This window comes from Scyliorhinus torazame, chromosome 15 (genome assembly GCF_047496885.1).
Source record: "Scyliorhinus torazame isolate Kashiwa2021f chromosome 15, sScyTor2.1, whole genome shotgun sequence".
Taxonomy (NCBI): domain Eukaryota; kingdom Metazoa; phylum Chordata; class Chondrichthyes; order Carcharhiniformes; family Scyliorhinidae; genus Scyliorhinus; species Scyliorhinus torazame.
Window position 1 is genome coordinate 56311640 of NC_092721.1, and position 23607 is coordinate 56335246.

Genomic DNA, 23607 nt, shown 5'->3' on the forward strand with positions numbered 1-23607 from the left:
AGATGATGCCAAATGGCATCCGGTTGTAGAAGAATCTGCCGAACGGGGTGTTAAAAGTACATAGCTTTCGGCTGGACGGGTCCAGTTGGATCTGCCAAAATCCTTTAGAGGCATCCAGTTTGGTGAATATTTTGGCTTGGGCCATCTCACTGGTGATTTCCTCTCGTTTAGGTATGGGATAGTGTTCCCGCATAATGTTATTATTTAGGTCTTTAGGGTCTATACAGATGCGGAGCTCGCCAGAGGGCTTCTTGACACACACCATGGAGCTGACCCATGGCGTGGGCTCCGTGACCCTGGATAGGACCCCTTGGTCCTGGAGATCCTGCAGCTGCAACTTGAGGCGGTCTTTAAGTGGCTCAGGAACCCTGTGAGGTGCGTGAACGACCGGGATGGCGTCCGGTTTGAGGAAAATTTTGTATGTGTATGACAGTGTCCCCATGCCTTCAAATACCGTTGAGAGCAAGGAGGGATTGGAGATTTGTGTTGAAGTCAGCATCCAGGAAGTCGGATGTGTCGTCTGAAGAGAGAGACATTATTCGCTGTACAAGGTGAAGAGCCTTACATGCCTGTGCGCCCAGCAAGGAATCTTTCGATGAGCCAATAATTTCAAAGGGGAGTGTGGCCGTGTGCGTTTTGTGTGTCACCTGGAGCTGGCACGATCCCATGGCCGGGATGACGTTCCCGTTATAGTCAACCATCTTGCACCGGGATGGCTGGATAGGTGGTTTGACCTTCATGGCATGGAATGCTGAATATGCTATGAGGTTGGCGGATGCGCCAGTGTCCAGGCGGAAAGTGATCTGCGATCGGTTGACCGTCAGGGTGGCACTCCATTCATCGGCCGGATTGATGGTGTTGACCCTGTTCACATCAATGACTGAAACCCGGAAGGCATCTTGGTCATCTGTGTCATTTGGCTGGATGTCCTGATGTACGAGCTGGACGGTCCTGACGTGTCTGCGAGGTTGTCGGAGATGTGTAGGATCCATCGGTTGAACCGCTCGACAGTAGGCAGCGTAGTGGCCCATCTCGCCACATTGTCGGTTTTTAGCAGGACATTGCCCTTTTAAATGTACAGCTCCACAGTTGCCGCACGTCATGACGTCACGGCGTTCGTTACACCACTGCGCAAGCGCAATTCGGTCTTGCATCGGGCGCACTTGCGCAGTGCGGCCCTCGATGTTGCCGTTGGTTTTGGCGTGCGCAAGCGCGGGAGACCGCGAAAAGCGCGGGAAACGGCCGCCCTCGTCCGGGCCGCGGGTCGGGAGATAATCAATTGCCTGGATGCATTCGGCCTCGTGGGCGGCCTGGCTTGCCGATTCGACGGCTAGGGACCCCCTCCGTGCCGACTCGATCGCCTGAAATTGGGCAAAACGGCTGATTGCATTTTCATGGAGGACACAAGCTTCCACCGCAGACGCTAAGGTCAGGCCTTTAATTTTAAGAAGCTGCTGGCATAGGCCACTGGAGGCAAAGCCAAAAACAATCTGGTCCCGGATCATGGACTCTGAGGTGTTGCCGTAACCGCAGGACTGCGCGAGTATGCGGAGGTGCGTCAGAAAGGGTTGAAAGAGCTCCTCCTTACCTTGCAAGCGTTGCTGAAAGATATACCTTTCAAAACTTTCATTCACTTCAACGTTAAAGTGCTGGTCTAGCTTGAGGAGGACCGTGTCATACTTGGATTGGTTCTTGCCTTCCGCGAACACCAGTGAGTTGGATACATCGATGGTGTGCTGACCTGCGGTGGTGAGGAGCATTGCAATCTTTGTTTCGTCCGAGGCACTCTGTTTCTCGTTGGCTCACATGTACAGTTCAAATCGCTGCTTGAAAAGCTTCCAATTGGTGCCAAGGTTCCCAGCGACTTGCAACAGCTGCGGTTTGTTGGTGATGTCCATATCTCAGGATGGCAGGTTTGCCGGCAGGTATCGATCCACTCCTGTACCATGTAGTGTTGGGTGTTCTGATGTACAGATGAACCAACACGGTTGTATTTGGTACAACGCTGTTTTATTTCAACTTGTTATTTACAGTTCTGTCTTGATACTCTGCACGTGGTGACTCCCTGTGTGTGATGTTAATCAGGTCCTGTCCTTGTCCTGGTCTCCAGATCTACTGGCCACCAGGTGTTGTGTTTCTTCTCTTATACTGTCTCTGTCCTTGTCTATGATTGGTTGTCGTGTTGTGTGTGCTGATTTGTCTGTTGGTGTGTCTATCATGATGTGTGTGTTTGAATATCATGACAGAAAGTAGTTGAGGCCAAAACATTGTGTAATTTCCAGAAGGAATTAGCTGTAGCTCTTGGGGCTAAAGGGATCAAGCGATATGAGGGAAAGGCTGGATCAGGGTATTGAACTTGATGATCAGCCATGATCATAATGAATGGCGGAGCAGGCCCGAAGGGCCGAATGGCCCCCTCCTGCTTCTATTTTCTATGCATGTTTCTGTGTAAAATTGGAGATGTTAGATAGGCCATCTTTTATTTGCAGCGCCTGATATTCCATTCATTATAATGGAACTCACTATCAGGAGCTGCAAATAAAGGGCACACAATCCATTTTGCCCATCACCCAAGCTGAATTTCTACCCTCTATATTTAATTTTATTTGTTTTGACTACCCTACTAGGTTGAAGGAATTGTTTCAGCAGAATATGAGCTGGAGTACCTACTACTTGAAGGACACTGCCTAGATGTAACTGTCGGCCAATCACCAAGAGAATTACAGTTCACCCTGGGTAAGAAGCATCATCCTGTTATGATGGACACTATTGTGATGGCCAACCTGGTAAGTGGGAGAATTTTCTGTTTTTTCTGTAGTAATTTAGAATCATAGAATTCCTGCAGTGCGGAAGGAGGCCATTCGGCCCAAAGAGTCTGCACTGACTCTCGGATCACTACATTGTATTGTATTTTCTGGAGAACACCCGCTTGAGAAAACTCGAGACACTGTGGGAAGCAGTTTTGTCATGACAGAGCTAGATATCAAACACAGTGGATGAGCTTCGGACTTGAATCACTTGTGATGAGCAAGGTTCCAGGTGCTATGCTATATAATCTGAATTCATCAAATACTTGAAACATACACTTTTGCAGCATCTGCACAAAGTTCTCTGTCTCTGGTAGAGGGAGAGTAGAGTATGAAGTAATTCATTTTGGTCAGAAGAACATGGAGAAACAAAAGGTACAATTCTAAAAGGGGTATATACGTGCATAATGCATTGAAGGTGGCAGGACAGGTTGAGAGAGTGGTTAACAAAGCATACAATATCCCAAGCTTTATAAATAGGGTCAGAAAGCAGAAAAGGAAGGAAGTTACTTTGAACCTGTATAAAACACGAGTTTGGCCTCTACTGGGAATTGCGGCCTTTTCAGACCATCACACTTTAGGAAGAATACGAAGGCATTAGAAAGGGTATAAAAATAATTCATGAAAATGGTTCCAGCCGTGAGGAACTACAATTACATGGATTGGAGATTGGAGAAGTTGGAACTGTTTTCATTGGAGAGGAGATTTGATAGAGCTGTTCAAAATCATGAGGGGAATAGGGATAAATCTGTCCCCATTGGTGGAAGGATCAAGAACAAGAGAGCACAGATTTAAGATAATTGGCAAATGAAGCAATGGTGACAGGAAAGTAAGTGGGAAGAATCTAGAATGCACTGCCTGAGAGTGTGGTGGAGGCAGGTTCAATCGTCGCTTCCATAGAGTCATCGAGGTCTGCAGCACATTGTGTCTGCGCCAGTCAAAAACAGTGACCTAAGTATCCTTATCCCATTTTCCATCACTTGGCCCATTGTAATGACGTAGACCAGGCCTTTGAGATTGGCCAATTAGAATACGAGTTCCCTGATTAGTGGCCCAATCAGGGAACCCATTTCCCTGGGTATAACAAGGAGTGTCAGATCCTTTGCATTCCCAGTGTAGACAGCGAGATGAATTCACCTGGTTATTCTGCTGTTGGTTTAGTAAATAAAAGGAATTCTGGTGAAGGGACTTCTGCCTCTGTGGACTTATTACAGTGGCGACGAGGAAAATGGAACTACCAGAAGGAACCAGCTCGTTAGCAGCCGCCACATATTGAGCGTAAGCCACTGACAGGCAAAATGCCTTTATTTGGGATGTTGGACTCTTTTGACCCTGCAGTGGAAGACTGGACCCAATATGTAGAGGAGATGAAGTACTTTTCTAGAGCAAATGATATAGTTCTGGATGAAAAGCAATGGGTCATTCTGCTGACCATGTGTGGGCCGGCAGCTTTTGCCATTATGCGCAGTCTCTCTTTTCTGGAGGCATCGGATATGAAAACTTTCCAGGAATTGATGGACTGAGTAAAAGAGTACTATGACTCTCAGCCACCTCTGATCTTGTGAAGGTACCGGTTTTACTCTGCATTCTGAGACATGGGGGAGTCAGTCACTAATTTTTTAACAAGATTAATGTGATTAGCAGAGGCTTGTAAATTTCGTCTGACACTAAATGGGATGCTCCGAGACCGGTTGGTGTGCGGAATAAATAATTTAACAAGACAAAAATGTCTGCTAGCAGAGGCCGTTGTCAATCCAGCTGGATTGCCAACAAGCATTGCAGCAGGCTTTGTCCTTAGAAAGAGCAGAGCACATGAGTTACAAGGTACTCTGATGGAGGTAGATGCCCACACCAGTGAAACTGAGTTAAGGGACTACCGCTGGGGGATAGGCAACTGCAAAGCCACCCTCAGGAAGTTTTCGGATACTAAGGAACCCATGCCCATTTGCAGAACCGCTCCCAAGCAAGGGAAAATTTGGACCAGACAGACAGCAGCCCCTGCAGCCTTTCACCCGGTAAGATATTGTCATTGTTGCCAGAGAGGAGAAATAGAAGCCCAAAACCAACATTTTGGAGAAGGACACGTAGGCCGGGGTACAGGGGAATGCACACCCTAGAAGCCCCACCTATCTCCGACGAGGAATAACTAATTTGTGCAACGATGGTTAAATCAAAACCCATTAAGTTAACCATTAGGCTGAATGGACGTCGCACATTAATGGAAGTCGTATCAGTGATAGGGGAAACAGTATTTAATATTATTCGCACTGGACTCCAACCTTTATCCCTAACCCGGACCTCGCCAAAACTGAGGACATACACAGGGGAACCACTGAGAGTGTTGGGCACAACACGTGTATCTGTGGCCCATGGAGAACAACTGGTTCGGCTGCCTTTAATGGTAGTGAAAGGTGAGGGACTGAGCTTATTTGAACAAAACTGGCTAAAAGAGATCCAGCTGGATTGGGTAAACCTTTCCCAGCTGGAAAATAGTCGCTTGAGCGAACCTGTGTGCATATACCCAGAGGTTTCCGAGAAGGGCTCGGAACAATAAAGGGGGCAAAGGTGACATTACACGTAGATCCAGAGGCAGTCCCAAAATTCTACAAGGCTCGACTGATTCCCTTTGCGTTAAGGCAGAAAGTTGATACGGAAATCAAAAGATTAGAGCGTGAAGAAATAATAAAACTGGTCCAGTTTGCAGACTGGGCGGCACCCGTGGTGCCTATTCTTAAGCCAGATGGCTCAGTCTGCCTTAGTAGAGATTTCAAACAAACGATTAACCGTTGCTCACAACTGGACCAATTCCCCGATTGAGGATTTGTATGCAAAGCTGGCTGGAGGACTCTTATTCTCAAAGCTGGATATGAGCCACGCATATCCACAGCTGAAGCTGGATGAAGAGTCCCAAAAATTCTCAATGATAAACACTCTGAAGGGCCTTTTTCAGTATACAAGATTACCCTTCGGGGTATCGTTAGCCTGTGCGACATTCCAGAGGACAATGGAGAATATACTACAAGGGTTAGCACAGTTCGCCATTTATCTGGACGGCGTCCTCATTACGGGAAAAACAAAGGCAGAACACCTGCAAAACCTGGAGGAAGTCCTTAGGAGGTTTTCAGCAGCTGATGTGCGCCTATGGGATTGGCCAGAAGACCATGGTCGTGACTTCATGTCCAGGCCCGTGGTCAAGTAGACCATGGTCGTGACTTCATGTTGAGACCCATTTATGGATTCAAATGTTTTTTGTGATAGCAGACGCCCATTCCAAATGGCTGGATGTCTACAGAATGAACTTGGCAAATACAATAGCAACCATCAAAAAACTTTGCAACACAAGGGGCTGGATTCTCCCAAAATGGGACTATGTCCCCACGCTGGAGTAAAAACGCGGGCGTTTCACTCTGGAGTTTCCTCAAAGAAAAAAGCTAATTCACTCACCTTCAGGGTGCTAGCAGGGACCTGGAGTGATTCACGCAGCTTTAGCTGCGGGTACGGGCCCCCACACTTCCGGATTCAGATCCACGCAAGCGCACGGTGAGCGCCATGGCGGACCCGGACCACGGAGGCAGCTCTGACATGTAGGCCCCCCTCTGATCGGACAAGCATCCATGCATCCGACCGGCCCGATCTGTCCCCCGGCCGCACATAAGGTGCCCGACACTAAACTGGCTATTCGACTATAGGACAACCCCACACGCCACAGTGGGTATAGCACCGGCGGAGCTACTCATGGGCAGACGACTCCGAATCAGGCTGAGCCTACTATTCCCAAATTTAGGTGGAAGAGTAGAACGACATCAAGAGGCCCATTGTTATGACTTAGACCAGGCCTTTGGGATTGGCCAATTAGAATACGATTTCCTTGATTAGTGGCCCAATCGGGGAACCCCTTTCTGTGCATATAATAGGGAGTATCAGATCGTCTGCACTCCCAGTGTAGACAGCAAGCTGAATGCACCTGGCTGTTCGGCTGTTGGTTTTGTAAATCAAAGGAATTCTGGTGAAGGGACTAATGCCTCTGTGGACTTATTACACACTAAGTTTAAACAATGCCCACGTGAACTGCAATGAGATGTTCCAAAGCAGGGGGTGGAGTCCCCTCTTAGACAGGAGACATGTAAGGAGCTAGGTGCAACGATGAGGCTGCTGTTTCCTGATTAATAAATCCTTTCTAGGGGTGGCCTGGTAGCACAGTGGTTAGCACAGTTGCTTCACAGCTCTAGGGACCCAGGTTCGATTCCCGGCTTGGATCACTGTCTGTGCGGAGTTTGCACTTTCTCCCCGTGTCTGCGTAGGTTTCGTCCGGGTGCCCTGGTTTCCTCCCACAGTCCAAAAATGCACAGGTTAGGTGGATTGGTCATGATAAATTGCCCTTCGTGTCCAAAAAGGTTGGGTGGGGTTACTGGATTACGGGGATGGGGTGGAGGTGTGGGCTTAGGTAGGGTGCTCTTTCCAAGGGCCGGTGCAGACTCGATGGGCCGAATGGTCTCCTTCTGCACTGTAAATTCTAATATTCTATGATTCCTGGGTGGGTGAACCTCCATGGGTCCACCGCCCCCATCTGCCGCATAAAGCAACCAAGTTTCTTTGTCATGTTCGAGGTCTTCCCCGTTTTGGGGTTCGACCTGTGTAACTGCAGGTCCTGTACACAGTCCCTGCCCCCATGATCAGTCGGTGCGTCGCTATTTCGGGGATTTCCGCCATAGTCTTTTTCTTAAATTTAGTGTCGTCCGAGTTGAGAGCGTATACGTTAACGAGTACTACCGGTGCCCCATCCAGGGCATCGCTATGATGCCAGCCTTGGCCAAAACCGTCAGCACTTCCTTGTGCCGTATCACTCTATACCCATCCTATCCATGTGTTTGTCAAAGATGTCTTTTGAATGCAGTTAATGTATCTGCTTCCACAACCTCCCCAGGCAACTTGGCACTCATCATGTCTAAAAAAAACCTGCCTCGCACATCTCCTCTAAACTTTGCCCACTGACCTTAAATCTATGCCTCCTAATGATTAACCCCTCGACCCTGGGAAAGAGTGCTGCCCATCCACTCTATCCATGCCCCTCATAATCTTGTAGACCTCTATCAGGTCACCCCCTAAACCTCCGTGGGCAGAGAAAACAGAGACCAGGAAATGATCAGCCATTGACTTCCTCTACAGCAAATGCAACAGAAATTTTATGCCAGATTGGTGCATCTGAGCTGAACTCCGAATTGACCACCATAACGCAAACCATCATAAGACCATAAGACATAGGAGTGGAAGTAAGGCCATTCGGCCCATCGAGTCCACTCCACCATTCAATCATGGCTGATTTCAACTCCATTTACCCGCTCTCTCTCCAAAGCCCTTAATTCCTTGAGAAATCAAGAATTTATCAACTTCTGTCTTAAAGACACTCAACGTCCCGGCCTCCACCGCCCTCTGTGGCAATGAGTTCCACAGACCCACCATTCTCTGGCTGAAGAAATTTCTCCTCATCTCTGTTCTAAAGTGACTCCCTTTTATTCTAAGGCTGTGCCCCCGGGTCCTAGTCTCCCCTGCTAATGGAAACAACTTCCCTACATCCACCCTATCTAAGCCATTCATTATCTTGTAAGTTTCTATTAGATCTCCCCTCAACCTCCTAAACTCCAATGAATATGATCCCAGGATCCTCAGACGTTCATCGTATGTTAGGCCTACCATTCCTGGGATCATCCGTGTGAATCTCCGCTGGACCCGCTCCAATGCCAGTATGTCCTTCCTGAGGTGTGGGGCCCAAAATTGCTCACAGTATTCTAAATGGGGCCTAACTAATGCTTTATAAAGCTTCAGAAGTACATCCCTGCTTTTATATTCCAAGCCTCTTGAGATGAATGTAATTTCTTAATTACGGACTCAACCTGCAAGTTTACCTTTCGAGAATCCTGGACTAGGACTCCCAAGGCCCTTTGCACTTCAGCATTATGAATTTTGTCACCGTTTAGAAAATAGTCCATGCCTCTATTCTTTTTTCCAAAGTGCAAGACCTTGCACTTGCCCACGTTGAATTTCATCAGCCATTTCTTGGACCACTCTCCTAAACTGTCTAAATCTTTCTGGAGCCTCCCCACCCCCTCCATACTATCTTTGTATCATCGGCAAACTTAGCCAGAATGCCCTCAGTTCCGTCATCTAGATCGTTAATATATAAAGAGACCAGCTGTGGCCCCAACACTGAACCCTGCGGGACACCACTCGTCACCAGTTGCCATTCAGAAAAAGAACCTTTTATCCCAACTCTCTGCCTTCTGCCTGACAGCCAATCGTCAATCCATGTTAGTACCTTGCCTCGAATACCATGGGCCCTTATTTTACTCAGCAGTCTCCCGTGAGGCACCTTATCAAAGGCCTTTTGGAAGTCAAGATAGATAACATCCATTGGCTCTCCTTGGTCTAACCTATTTGTTATCTCTTCAAAGAACTCTAACAGGTTTGTCAGGCACGACCTCCCCTTACTAAATCCATGCTGACTTGTCCTAATCCGACCCTGCACTTCCAAGAATTTAGAAATCTCATCCTTAACAATGGATTCTAGAATCTTGCCAACAACCGAGGTTAGGCTAATTGGCCTATAATTTTCCATCTTTTTCCTTGTTCCCTTCTTGAACAGGGGGGTTACAACAGCGATTTTCCAATCCTCTGGGACTTTCCCTGACTCCAGTGACTTTTGAAAGATCATAACTAATGCCTCCACTATTTCTTCAGCTATCTCCTTTAGAACTCTAGGATGTAGCCATCTGGGCCCGGGGATTTATCAATTTTTAGACCTCTTAGTTTCTCTAGCACTTTCTCCTTTGTGATGGCTACCATATTCAACTCTGCCCCCTGACTCTCCGGAATTGTTGGGATATTACTCATGTCTTCTACTGTGAAGACTGACGCAAAGTACTTATTCAGTTCCTCAGCTATTTCCTTGTCTCCCATCACAAAATTACCAGCGTCATTTTGGAGCGGCCCAATGTCAACTTTTGCCTCCCGTTTGTTTTTAATGTATTTAAAGAAACTTTTACTATCATTCCTAATGTTACTGGCTAGCCTACCTTCAAATTTGATCCTCTCTTTCCTTATTTCTCTCTTGGTTATCCTCTGTTTGTTTTTGTAGTCTTCCCAATCTTCTGACTTCCCACTACTCTTTGCTACATTGTAGGCTTTCTCTTTTGCTTTGATGCATTCCCTAATTTCCTTTGTCAGCCATGGCTGCCTAATCCCCCCTCTGATAACCTTTCTTTTCTTTGGGATGAACCTCTGTACTGTGTCCTCAATTACTCCCAGAAACTCCTGCCATTGCTGTTCTACTGTCTTTCCCACTAGGCTCTGCTCCCAGTCGATTTTCATCAGTTCCTCCCTCATGCCCCTGTAGTTAACTTTATTTAACTGTAACACCTTTACATCTGATTCTACCTTCTTTCTTTCAAATTGGAGATTGAATTCGACCATATTATGATCACTAAGTGCTCCCTTACTTTAAGATCTTTAATCAAGTCTGGCTCATTACATAACACTAAGTCCAGAATGGCCTGTTCCCTCGTGGGCTCCATCACAAGCTGTTCCAAAAAGCCCTTCTGTAAACATTCAATGAATTCCCTTTCCTTGGGTCCACTGGCAGCATTATTTACCCAGTCAACCTGCATATTGAAGTCCCCCATGATCACTGTGACCTTGCCTTTCTGACATGCACTTTCTATTTCGTGGTGCATTTTGTGCCCCCGGTCCTGACCACTGTTAGGAGGCCTGTACATAACTCCCATTATGGTTTTTTTGCCTTTGTGGTTCCTCAACTCTACCCACACAGACTCCACATCATCTGCCCCTATGTCGTTTAGTGCTATTGATTTAATTTCATTCCTAATTAACAAGGCAACCCTCCCCCTCTGCCCACCTCTCTGTCTTTTCGATAGGTTGTGAATCCCTGGATGTTTAAATGCCAGTCCTGAACCCCCTGCAACCATGTCTCTGTGATGCCTACCACATCATACCTGCCAGTCACAATCTAGGCCACAAGCTCATCTACCTTGTTCCGTACACTGCGCGCATTTAAATATAGCACCTTTAATTCTCTATTGTCCGTCCCTTTTTGTTTTCTTAGTGTGGTGGACCTTGGTTTACCATCTTACGAGACGGAGGGGTAGCTATTCGGTGTTCTAAAATAATGTCTCCTTCCTGATTCACTTTGGGTATGATGAGGGGAATTTACGAGTAAGTATCTAGTTATTAAATTATGAGCATGATTCTCCGAAAAAATAGGCCGGCAAAGCTATTCAATGTTAGTGGGTCCACTTAGCAAGGCTTCACGGGCTTCTCTCTGCAAATGAAGGCTCATCAGCTGATTCGCCGGCACTACGTTCATCAGCCCCCGCTACCAAGGTTGAGCAGCACTTGCTCAGCCAACCCCAGCCAGCTTGCAACAATGATGCTCAGGAGACCGGCCCCAAGATTCAGGGATGATGACCTGGGGAGGCTGCTAGATGCTGTGGAGGCCAGGAGGGATATCCTGTATCCCTGAGGGTCCAGCAGGGTCAGCCATAGGGCAGCTAGTGCTGCCTGGGACACGGTGGTGGCGGCTGTGAGTGCCGGGTGTGTGACCAGGAGGACTGGCCACCAGTGCAGGAAAAAGATCAACGACCTACACCAGGCAGCACGAGTGAGTAGACACCACGCCCCGCCCCCCCCTCCGAGACCTTTCCTCCCCCATGCAAGTATCCACCCCCTCAAGTCTTCATGAGACCCCCCAACCCTCCCTCTACCGCCCCTCTCCCTTCAACCCCCGCCAACTCTTCCTTCACAGCCCCTCTCCCACCACTGTCAACCATGCAGGAAGGGTCCCAGAGGACTGGAAAGTTGCTCATGTAACACCACTGTTTAAGAAGGGAGGGAGGGAGGCAGAAGTCGGGAAATTGTAGGCCGGTTAGCCTGACTTCGATCATTGGTAAGATTTTACAGTCCATTATTAAAGATGAAATCGCGGACTACTCGGAAGTGCATGATAAATTAGGGCTGAGTCAGCACTGCTTCGTCAAGGGGAGGTCATGTCTGACAAATCTGCTAGGATTCTTTGAGGAAGTAACAAGGATGTTAGGCAAAGGAGAACCAGTGGACGTGATTATTGCCTTGAGAGGGTCCATGATGGGGTTCTGTCAGAGGTGGCAGCCATTCCTCGACTTTCTAGGAGAGTATTAAAATGTCAGCAGCAGCAGCAATCCGGGGGGAAGAGGGGGGGAAATGTTCACTTACTGCATATTCTTTTTTTTAATATAATGTTAACGTTCACCTTGTTTTGTTAAATGTTGTTAATGGTTATGTAAAAATTTTGTTTCGATTAAAATTAAAAAGATTTTCAGAAGGCCTTTGACAAGGTGCCGCAGAGGAAACTGTTAAATAAATTAAGAGCCCATGGTGTTACGGGTAAGATCCTGGCATGGATAGAAGATTGGCTGACTGGCAGAAGGCAGAGAGTGGGGCTAAAGGGGTCTTTTTCAGGATAGCAGCCGGTGACTAGTGGTGTGCCTCAGGGGTCTGTGCTGGGACCACAACTTTTGACAATGTACATTAATGATCTGGAAGAAGGAACTGAAGGCACTATTGCTAAGTTTGCAGATGATACAAAGATCTGCAGAGGGACGGGTAGTATTGAAGAAGCAAGGGGGCTGCAAAAGGACTTGGACAGGCTAGGAGAGTGGACAAAGAAGTGGCAGATGGAATACAATGTGGAAAAGTATGAGGCTATGCACTTTGGAAGGAGAAATAAAGGCATAGACTATTTTCTAAATGGGGAGATGCTGAGTCCTTGTTCACCATTCTTTCACCATTCTCTTAAGGTTAACGTGCAGGTTCAGTCGGTAGTTAGGAAGACAAATGTAATGTTGGCATCCATGTTGAGAGGGCTAGAATACAAGAGCAGAGATGTACTTTTGAGGCTGTATAATGCTCTGGTCAGACCCCATTTGGAGTATTGTGAGCAGTTTTGGGCCCCGTATCTAAGGAAAGATGTGGTGGCCTTGGAAAGGGTCCAGAGGAGGTTCACAAGAATGATCCCTGGAATGAAGAACTTGTCGTATGAGGAACGGTTGAGAACTCTGGGTCTGTACTCGTTGGAGTTCAGAAGGATGAGGGGGGATCTTATTGAAACTTACAGGATACTGCGAGGCCTGGATAGAGTGGACCTGGAGAGAATGTTTCCACTTGTCGGAAAAACTAGAAGCAGAGGACCTGGGGCGAAATTCTCCTGAAACGGCGCGATGTCCGCCAACTAGCGCCCAAAACGGCGCCAATCAGACAGGCATCGCGCCGCCCCAAAGGTGCGGAATGCTCCGCATCTTTGGGGGCCGAGCCGCAACATTGAGGGGCTTGGCCGGCGCCGGAGGAATTTCCGCCCCGCCAGCTGGCGGAAACGGCCTTTGTTGCCCCGCCAGCTGGCGCGGAAATGACATCTCCGGGCGGCGCATGCGCGGGAGCGTCAGCGGCCGCAGACAGTTTCTCACGCATGCGCAGTGGAGGGAGTCTCTTCCGCCTCCACCATGGTGGAGACCGTGGCGGAGGCGGAAGGGAAAGAGTGCACCCACGGCACAGGCCCGCCCGCGGATCGGTGGGCCCCGATCACGGGCCAGGCCACCGTGGGGGCACCCCCCGGGGCCAGATCGCCCCGCGCCCCCCCCAGGACCCCGGAGCCAGCCCACGCCGCCTTGTCCCGCCGTTCAAAAGGTGTTTTAATCCACGCCGGCGGGACAGGCAATTTATCGGCGGGACTTCAGCCCATCCGGGCCGGAGAATCCAGCGGGGGGCCCGCCAATCGGCGCGGCCTGATGCCCGCCCCCGGTGCCGGAGACTTCGGCAACCGGCAGGGGCGGGATTCACGTCAGCCCCCGGCGATTCTCCGACCCGGCGGGGGGTCGGAGAATGACGCCCCATGATCTCAGACTAAAGGGATGATCCTTCAAAACAGAGATGAGGAATTTCTTCAGCCAAAGGGTGGTGAATCTGTGGAACTTTGCTGCAAAAGGCTGTAGAGGTCAAATCACCGAGTGTCTTTAAGACAGAGATAGATAATTTCTTGATTAATAAGGGGTTACGGGGAGAAGGCAGGAGAATGGGGATGAGGAAAATATCAGCCATGATTGAATAGCGGAGCAGACTCGATCGGCCGAGTTGCCTAATTCTGCCCCTATGACTTATGGTCTTATGATTCTTGACAAAGTTTTGGTGCTTAGGTTGAAAGAGTGCTTTCCGCAGGTGATTGAGGAGAATCAGACAGGATCTATAAAGAGTAGGTAATCGCCCTCAAATGTGCAAGAACAAAGAACAAAGAAATGTACAGCACAGGAACAGGCCCTTCGGTCCTCCAAGCCCGTGCCGACCATGCTGCCCGACTAAACTACAATCTTCTACACTTCCTGGGTCCGTATCCCTCTATTCCCATCCTATTCATGTATTTGTCAAGATGCCCCTTAAATGTCACTATCGTCCCTGCTTCCACCACCTCCTCCGGTAGCGAGTTCCAGGCACCCACTACCCTCTGCGTAAAAAACTTGCCTCGTACATCGACTCTAAACCTTGCCCCTCTCACCTTAAACCTATGCCCCCTAGTAATTGACCACTCTACCCTGGGGAAAAGCCTCTGACTATCCACTCTGTCTATGCCCCTCATAATTTTGTAGACCTCTATCAGGTCTCCCTTCAACCTCCTTCGTTCCAGTGAGAACAAACCGAGTTTATTCAACCGCTCCTCATAGCTAATGCCCTCCATACCAGGCAACATTCTGGTAAATCTCTTCTGCACCCTCTCTAAAGCCTCCACATCCTTCTGGTAGTGAGGCGACCAGAATTGAACACTATACTCCAAGTGTGGCCTAACTAAGGTTCTATACAGCTGCAACATGACTTGCCAATTCTTATACTCAATGCCCTGGCCAATGAAGGTAAGCATGCCGTATGCCTTCTTGACTACCTTCTCCAACTGTGTTGCCCCTTTCAATGACCTGTGGACCTGTACTCCTAGATCTCTTTGACTTTCAATACTCTTGAGGGTTCTACCATTCACTGTATATTCCCTGTATAAGACCTTCCAAAATGCAATACCTCACATTTGTCCGGATTAAACTCCATCTGCCATCTCTCCGCCCAAGTCTCCAAACAATCTAAATCCTGCTGTATCCTCTGACAGTCCTCATCGCTATCCGCAATTCCACCAACCTTTGTGTCGTCTGCAAACTTACTAATCAGACCAGTTACATTTTCCTCCAAATCATTTATATATACTACAAACAGCAAAGGTCCCAGCACTGATCCCTGTGGAACACCACTGGTCACAGCCCTCCAATTAGAACAGCATCCTTCCATTGCTACTCCCTGCCTTCTATGACCTAGCCAGTTCTGTATCCACCTTGCCAGCTCACCCCTGATCCCGTGTGACTTCACCTTTTGTACTAGTCTACCATGGGGGACCTTGTCAAAGGCCTTACTGAAGTCCATATAGACAACATCCACTGCACTACCTGCATCAATCATCTTAGTGACCTCCTCGAAAAACTCTATCAAGTTAGTGAGACACGACCTCCCCTTCACAAAACCATGCTGCCTCTCACTAATACGTCCATTTGCTTCCAAATGGGAGTAGATCCTGTCTCGAAGAACTCTCTCCAGTAATTTCCCTACCACTGAAGTAAGGCTCACCGGCCTGTAGTTCCCTGGATTATCCTTGCTACCCTTCTTAAACAGAGGAACAACATTGGCTATTCTCCAGTCCTCCGGGACATCACCTGAAGACAGTGAGGATCCAAAGATTTCTGTCAAGGCCTCAGCAATTTCCTCTCCAGCCTCCTTCAGTATTCTGGGGTAGATCCCATCAGGCCCTGGGGACTTATCTACCTTAATATTTTTTAAGACACCCAACACCTCGTCTTTTTCGATCTCAATGTGACCCAGGCTATCTACACACCCTTCTCCAGACTCAACATCTACCAATTTCTTCTCTTTGGTGAATACTGATGCAAAGTATTCATTTAGTACCGCGCCCATTTCCTCTGGCTCCACACATAGATTCCCTTGCCTATCCTTCAATGGGCCAACCCTTTCCCTGACTACCCTCTTGCTTTTTATGTACGTGTAAAAAGCCTTGGGATTTTCCTTAACCCTATTTGCCAATGACTTTTCGTGACCCCTTCTAGCCCTCCTGACTCCTTGCTTAAGTTCCTTCCTACTTTCCTTATATTCCACGCAGGCTTCGTCTGTTCCCAGCCTTTTAGCCCTGACAAATGCCTCCTTTTTCTTTTTGACGAGGCCTACAATATCTCTCGTTATCCAAGGTTCCCGAAAATTGCCGTATTTATTCTTCCTCCTCACAGGAACATGCCGGTCCTGAATTCCTTCGTTAAAGCGCTTGTTAAACGTGGTGACTCTCCCCATCAGAAGGGGGGTGAGCAGCAGGTGCTGGCGCTGGATGCGGGGAAGGTGTTTGATGAAATAGAGTATTTGATCAAATAGAGGGGAGTTATTTGTTTGTGGTGTTGGAGCGGTTTGGGATTGGGCCTAAGTTTATGGCGTGGGTCAGATTATTATACAAGGAACTGAAGGCGAGTTCGTATGAATGAGTTAAACTCAGGATATTTTCAGCTGCATAAGAGAACGAGACAGGGGTCTCCCCCTTTGTTTGCACTGCCTGTGCCGTGCCTGTGCCGTGGGGGCACTCTTTCCCTTCCGCCTCCGCCACGGTCTCCACCATGGCGGAGGCAGAAGAGACTCCCTCCACTGCGCATGCGTGGGAATGCTGTCAGCGGCCGCTGACGCTCCCGCGCATGCGCCGCCCGGAGATGTCATTTCCGCGCCAGCTGGCGGGGCACCAAAGGCCTTTTCCGCCAGCTGGCGGGGCGGAAATTCGTCCGGCGCCGACCTAGCCCCTTAAGGTTGGGGCTCCGCCCCCAAAGATGCGGAGCATTCCGCACATTTGGGGCGGCGCGATGCCCGTCTGATTTGCGCCGTTTTGTGCGCCAGTCGGTGGACATCGCGCCGTTTCCGGAGAATTTCGCCCAAGGTGTCCCAGAATGCTGACAACCTTTTATTGTATATTTATAACCCAAGGGGATGATATAATGGGGCTACTCAGGCAATTTGGAGGTTTTTGGGGAATACAAATTGAATTTGGAGTAGAGCGAGTACTTTTTCCTTTTCTCTCCGAGGGCAGGAACTGGCTTGGGGGGGATTTCTGTTCGTGCGGCAGTTACTCACTTCAGGTACATGGGGGTGCAGGTGGTTTGAGACTCAGACCGGCTCTGTAAATTGAATTTTACGAGCCTGGTGGGTGAGGTCAAAGCGGATTTGTTGAGGCTGGACCTCTATCATTGGCAGGCCCAGTGCAGGTGATAAAGATGAATATCTTGTCACGGTTTTTATTTTTATTCCAGTGCTTACTGGTCTTTTTGCCGAGGGTGTTATTTCTGGGGGTGAGGCGGATTATTTCACCGTTTGGGTGGGGAAGGTGGCGAGGATCTGGTAGATGGGCAACGAATGCCAGGAAGGTGTGGGGCTGGGGTAGAGAGCCAGAGGCAAAATGGGTGAGGATGGAGGCAGGCTCTTGTAGGGGGTCGGGATTGCAGGCACTGACAACAGCACCGCTCCCGTTTTCCCCAGGGAAATACTCGGATTGTCCAGTGCTGGTAGCCATGCTGAAGATATGGAGTCAATTTCGGTAACATTTTAAGTTAGGAGCAGGTCGAGGCTGATGTCAATTCAAGAAAATCAAGGGCTAGATTCTCCGTCCCGCCGTGCCAGATTTCTGGTTCAGCACTGAGGTACCCTCAATCATGACACTTGGAGATTAAACTGTAAAGAAGGCTTTATTAGACTAATAACTATGCTCGAGCTAGGGACGAGAGCTAACTGCTACACCGACCATGAGACAGCCCTTTATGTATGGCTCCCAGATGGGCGGAGCCAGAGGCGGAGTCCCCAGGGTTCCAAGCCCGGTCTTAAAGGGGACATCACCTTACATGATGATAAGGCAGTAACCGTTCATCACAAGCACGCTGGCGGGATGCTCCATTTCACCATCTGGTCAATGGGTTTCCCATTGTGGGGCAGCCCCAAGCCATCGTCAAACCCCCGGGCTGCCAGAAAAATTGAGCATTCCAATGGTGGAGAATCCACACCAATGTGTTTGAGCCAGCGAGATTGGATGCAAGGTTTCGGGGATGGGATGAGCGGGCGTAACAGAAATTAAGGACTTATTTTTGGAAGGGCGGTATGCGACTTTGAAGGTGTTGACAGACATTTGGGGTTCTGCGGGGGGGGGAGGCCTTTAAGTATGTGCAGGTGCAGGACTTTGCAAGGAAGGTTTTCCCGAGGTTTCTGGTGACACCACCCTCCTCAGTGCTGGAGGTGATGTTGTCGGTGAGTTGGTTGGAGAGGAGGATCATCTTGACAATTTATTAGGGAGATGTTGGAGGAGGATATGGCGTCATTGGAGAGGGTTATGATCCAATTGGGAGGAGGAGCTGGAGGTGGGATTGGATGAAGGGTTGTGGTGTGCGGAGCTGGAAGGTGTGCGAGGCTGGGATTAATACAGTTAAAGGTGGTGCATAGGGCACACCTGATGAGATTGAGGATGAGCCCATTGTTTGAGGGGGTGGAGGACACTTGTGAGCGGTGTAAGAGAGGTCCAGCCCACCATGTACATATGTTCTGGCAGTTGGAGAAATTTTGGAGTTCGATTTTCAGCACATTGTCGGCGATCTCACACTTGGATTTGGAGCCAGTTACCTGGCGACCATATTTAGGGTGTCAGACATACCGGGGCTGCAGACGGGATCAGGGGCAGACATTTTAGCGTTCGCTTCGCGGGGTAGATGTGGATCGAACCCGGAGGAGGGATGGGGGGACCACCACACTATAGAAAGCATCCTGTCAGGCTGCATCACAGCCTGGTATGGCAACTGCTCGGCCCAGGACCGCAAGAAACTTCAGAGAGTCGTGAACACCGCCCAGTCCATCACACAAACCTGCCTCCCATCCATTGACTCCATCTACATCTCCCGCTGCCTGGGGAAAGTGGGCAGTATAATCAAAGATCCCTCCCACCCGGCTTACTCACTCTTCCAACTTCTTCCATCGGGCAGGAGATACAGAAGTCTGAAAACACGCACGAACAGACTCAAAAACAGCTTCTTCCCCACTGTCACCAGACTCCTAAATGACCCTCTTATGGACTGATTTCATTAACACTACACCCTGTATGCTTCATCCGATGCCAGTGCTTATGTAGTTACATCGTAGATGGTGTGTTGCCCTATTATGTATTTTCTTTTATTCCCTTTTCTTCTCATGTACTTAATGATCTGTTGAGCTGCTCGCAGAAAAATACTTTTCACTGTACCTCGGTACACGTGACAAACAAACCCAATCCAACTAGCAATTGAGCTAACACAGGAACGTACGAACGAGGGCAGCACAACTGCCGATAGGGAGAGAGGGTCTGGCAAGAAGGGGGGGGGGGAAATCTCTGGATGGGGGAGCAGAAGGGGGGTGAAAGCGGGGGAGGGGGTTGGAAAACCTGGGGGAGAGGTCCATAAGAGCTTGGGGGGGGGCGGGGGGAAGAAGGGGGGCAGACCAGCTCAGGGGGTGGGAGGTGGTGGAAGGCTGGCTACAACAGGTCCCATATGGCGACAATGGATAAAAGGATTTGAGGGTACCACAAACATCCACCTTGCAGGGTCCCCAAACAAAGGGAAACCCCAGAATGCAGGGGCGTATCTACATGGCGTACACAACGATGGTGGCCATCTTGGTTAAAGGTCAATTAAACGATCCAGAGTCTTCACCCATTTGAAAAGTCTTAAAAGCTGACACAATCTTCCTCTGGCAGACCCACCTGAGGGAGAAGGACTGAGTGCGGGTAAGAAAGAGCTGGGTGGGACAGACTTGCCAATCGTGCCAGGGGACGAGGGCTAGGGACGTGGCCATACAGCTCAATAAGAGGACGGCATTTACAGTAACCAGGATGGCAATACGTCATGGTCAGTGATGTCCTTGAAGAGGCAGCAGTGATCCGTGTAAATGTGCACACTCCCAACTGGGACGACGCGGAATTCATGAAGTAAACCATGGTGGAAATCTCCGACATAGACACACACCAACTCATCATAGGGGAGGGGACTTAAACTGTGTACAGAACCCACAGAAAGGATGATCAAATCCCAAGTCGGAGAAAAAATATGGCAAAGGAATTAAATGTTTTCATGGAGCAGATGGGGGCAATGGGCTGATGGAGGTTCACACGCCCAGGGGAGAAGCACTTCTTCTCCCAGGTACACAAGGTATGTACTCGGTTCGACTTACTTGTAGTGGGGAAAGCGGTGCTTCCAGGGACAGTAAGGGTGGAGTACTCTGCAATCATAATCTCTGGCTACACTCCGCACCACGTGGATGTGAGGTTGGAGATGGGCCGGGCCCATCACCCCCCATGGAGGTTGGACAGGGCCCTATTTACCGATAAGGCATGCTGTGGACAGATATCACAGGCCATAGACGGGAACGTTACCAACAACCAGATTGGGGAGGTCTCCCCCTCCACATTCTGGGAGGCACTGAAGGCTGTGAAAAGGGGGGAAATTACTGCAGACAAGGCATGGAGAGATAGGCCGGAGAGGGCACTAAGCAGCAGCTGGTCATTTCCACACTGGAGGTCGATCGGCAGTACTCCTCGACCCCAATCGTGGAACTACTGGCGGAGAGGAAGAAGCTACAGTTGGACTTTTATTTGCCCTCCACCGGGAAAGCAGTGCACCAGCTCTGCCAGACACGAAGGACCTTTTACGAACATGGAGACAAAGCCAACCGCCTGCTGGCTCACCAGCTGAGAAAGCAGGAGGCCACGAGAGGAATAGCTCAGGTTAAAGACAGAAGCAGCAGGTTAGTCACTGCACCAGAAAAGATCAATGAAGTCTTTTCAGCCTTCTACTGAGGGCTGAATACCTCCGAGGGGGACTCAAAGATGCAGCAGGCCCTCGACGGACTGGACATGCCGTTCATGGCGTAAAATATGAGATGGAGCCCCGAAGCACCATTAGAACTGAGGGAAGTCGTGGAAAGTATCAACTCCATACAGGCGAGGAAGGCACCGGGCCATATGGATTCCCGGCAGACTCTACAAAACATTTGTGCCAGCATTGGCCCCGCACCTGCGGGGGATGTTCGCAGAATCCTCTCCCCGCAGTAAGGGGCACAAGCCTCAATATCGCTGATACCCAAAAATGATAAAGGGCCTACCGGCCCATCTCAGTATTCATCGGAAATGGAAAGATCCTGGTGAAGGCCTTGGCCAGGCGGCTGGACAACAGTGGGCCAGAGGTAATCAGAGAGGACCAGACGGGCTTTGTCAGGGGCATGCAGCTAACATTGAACATCAAGCGTCTGCTGAACGTGATAATAAAGCCATCCAGGGTGAAAATGCCAGAAGTGATGATCTCCCGGAGCAGCACGGTGGCGCAGTGGGTTAGCCCTGCAGCCTCACGGCGCCAGGGTCCCAGGTTCGATCCCGGCTCTGGGTCACCGTCCGTTTGGAGTTTGCACATTCTCCCTATGTTTGCATGGGTTTCGTCCCCACAACCCAATGATGTGCAGGCTAGGTGGATTGGCCACGCAAAATTGCCCCTTAATTGGAAAAAATAAATTGGGTACTCTAAAATTTTAAAAAAAAGAAGTGATCATCTCTCTGGACTCAGAAAAGGCCATCAAAACAGTTGAATGGCAGTACCTCAAAGAATGGTTTGGGTTCGGACCAAGGTTCACCTCCTGGGCGAAACTACTGTAAAGCCCTCCCACTGTGAGCGTACGGGCAAACACCACCAGCTCTAGATACTTCCAATTGCACAGCGACACATGGCAGGGATGCCCACTATCTCCGCTGCTGCTGCTGGCAATCGCCCTCAGAGCGCCAAAGGGGTGCAGAGGCATTCAAAGGGGAGACAGAGAGTATAGAGTTTCACTACACGAGGAGGACATCTCAAATCCCAGGACCAGCTTGGAAGGGATAACGTAACTCCTGAAGGAGTTTGGAGCCTTCTCGGTTTACAAGCTTAACCTGAGCAAGAGTGAGATCTTCCCTGCGATCCCGCCTTTTTCAACACAGTCGACAAACTAATCATGCTGTTTGTGTCAGGGGAAGAGTCCGAGGAGTACATATAAGGTCCTACAAAGGAAAAGAAGCGTGGGAGGCCTGGCCCTCCCGAACCTGCAGTTGAACTCTGGGTGGCCACCGCAGAAAGAGCATGGGGATGGGTGAAGGAACCGGGAGCAGAGTGGGTGAAGGAACCGGGGGCAGAGTGGGGGGGGGAAGGGACTGGGGGCAGAGTGGGGGGGGGGAGGGACCGGGGGCAGAGTGGGGGTGGGGGGAAGGGACCGGGGGCAGAGTGGGGGGGGGAAGGGACCGGGGGCAGAGTGGGGGGGGGGGGGAAGGGACCGGGGGCAGAGTGGGGGGGGGAGGGAGGGACCGGGGGCAGAGTGGTGGGGGGGGAGGGACCAGGGGCAGAGTGGGGGGGGGGTGAAGGGACCGGGGGCAGAGTGGTGGGGGGGGAGGGACCGGGGGCAGAGTGGTGGTGGTGGTGGGGGGACCGGGGGCAGAGTGGAGGGGGGGGAAGGGACCGGGGGCAGAGTGGTGGGGGGGGGGGAGGGACCGGGGGCAGAGTGGGGGGGGGGGAAGGGACCGGGGGCAGAGTGGTGGGGGGGGGGAAGGGACCGGGGGCAGAGTGGTGGGGGGAGGAAGGGACCGGGGGCAGAGTGGTGGGGGGGAAGGGACCGGGGGCAGAGTGGTGGGTGGGGGGGAAGGGACCGGGGGCAGAGTGGTGGGGGGGGGGGGGAAGGAACCGGGGGCAGAGTGGTGGGGGGGGGGGGAAGGGACCGGGGGCAGAGTGGTGGGGGGGGAAGGGACCGGGGGCAGAGTGGTGGGTGGGGGGGAAGGGACCGGGGGCAGAGTGGGGGGGGGGAAGGGACCGGGAGCAGAGTGGGGGGGGGGAAGGGACCGGGGGCAGAGTGCTGGGGTGGGGGGGGAAGGGACCGGGGGCAGAGTGGTGGTAGGGGGGAAGGGACCGGGGGCAGAGTGGTGGGGGGGGGGGGGGGAGGGACCGGGGGCAGAGTGGTGGGGGGGGGAAGGGACCGGGGGCAGAGTGGTGGGGGGGGGGGCGGGAAGGAACCGGGGGCAGAGTGGGGGGGGGGGGGGAAGGGTCCGGGGGCAGAGTGGGGGGGGGGGGAAGGAACCGGGGGCAGAGTGAGGGCGAAGATGGAGAACAGTTGCTGCATAGGGACCTCTCTCCGAACTCTAGCCACAGCCACTCTCCCATCCCCCCCCCCTCCGGGCCAAATACTCGAGGAGCCCAGTGATAGTAGCCAGACTTTTGGACGTGGTACCAAGTTGGGCATTGGGCAGCACTTCAGCCTAACCAAAATGCCCACCATTGCCCCCATTTGCAACAACCATGCGTTCACCTTCACAGTAATGGATGCCGCCTTCAAAAGATGGAGCCAAGTCGAGGGTACTCTGATAGTTAGGGACATGTACATGGGTGATTGAGTAGCGCCCCTGGAAGAACTCACGGAGAGATTGCAGTTGCCAAGAGGGAACGACCTGAGAGACATTCAGGTTAGAAACTTCATCTGCAAGAAAACAACGACATAAGACCAGAAGACATAGGAGCATAATTAGGACACTTGGCCCATCGAGTCTGCTCCACCATTCAACCATGGCTGATATTTTTCTCATCCCCATTCTCCTGCCTTTTCCTCATAACCC

The 23607-nt window shown here is 50.5% G+C and overlaps 1 protein-coding gene across 2 annotated transcripts in view; it reads left to right on the forward strand.

Annotated features, from left to right (window-relative positions):
• LOC140391602 (UDP-glucose:glycoprotein glucosyltransferase 2-like) overlaps positions 1–23607 on the forward strand; it is a 731169-nt gene that overhangs the window by 688008 nt on the left and 19554 nt on the right. For both annotated transcript variants that reach the window (XM_072476257.1, XM_072476258.1), the window contains exon 29: positions 2628–2786. In XM_072476257.1, the coding sequence (XP_072332358.1) occupies positions 2628–2786 (159 nt within the window). The remainder of the gene's footprint in view (positions 1–2627; positions 2787–23607) is intronic.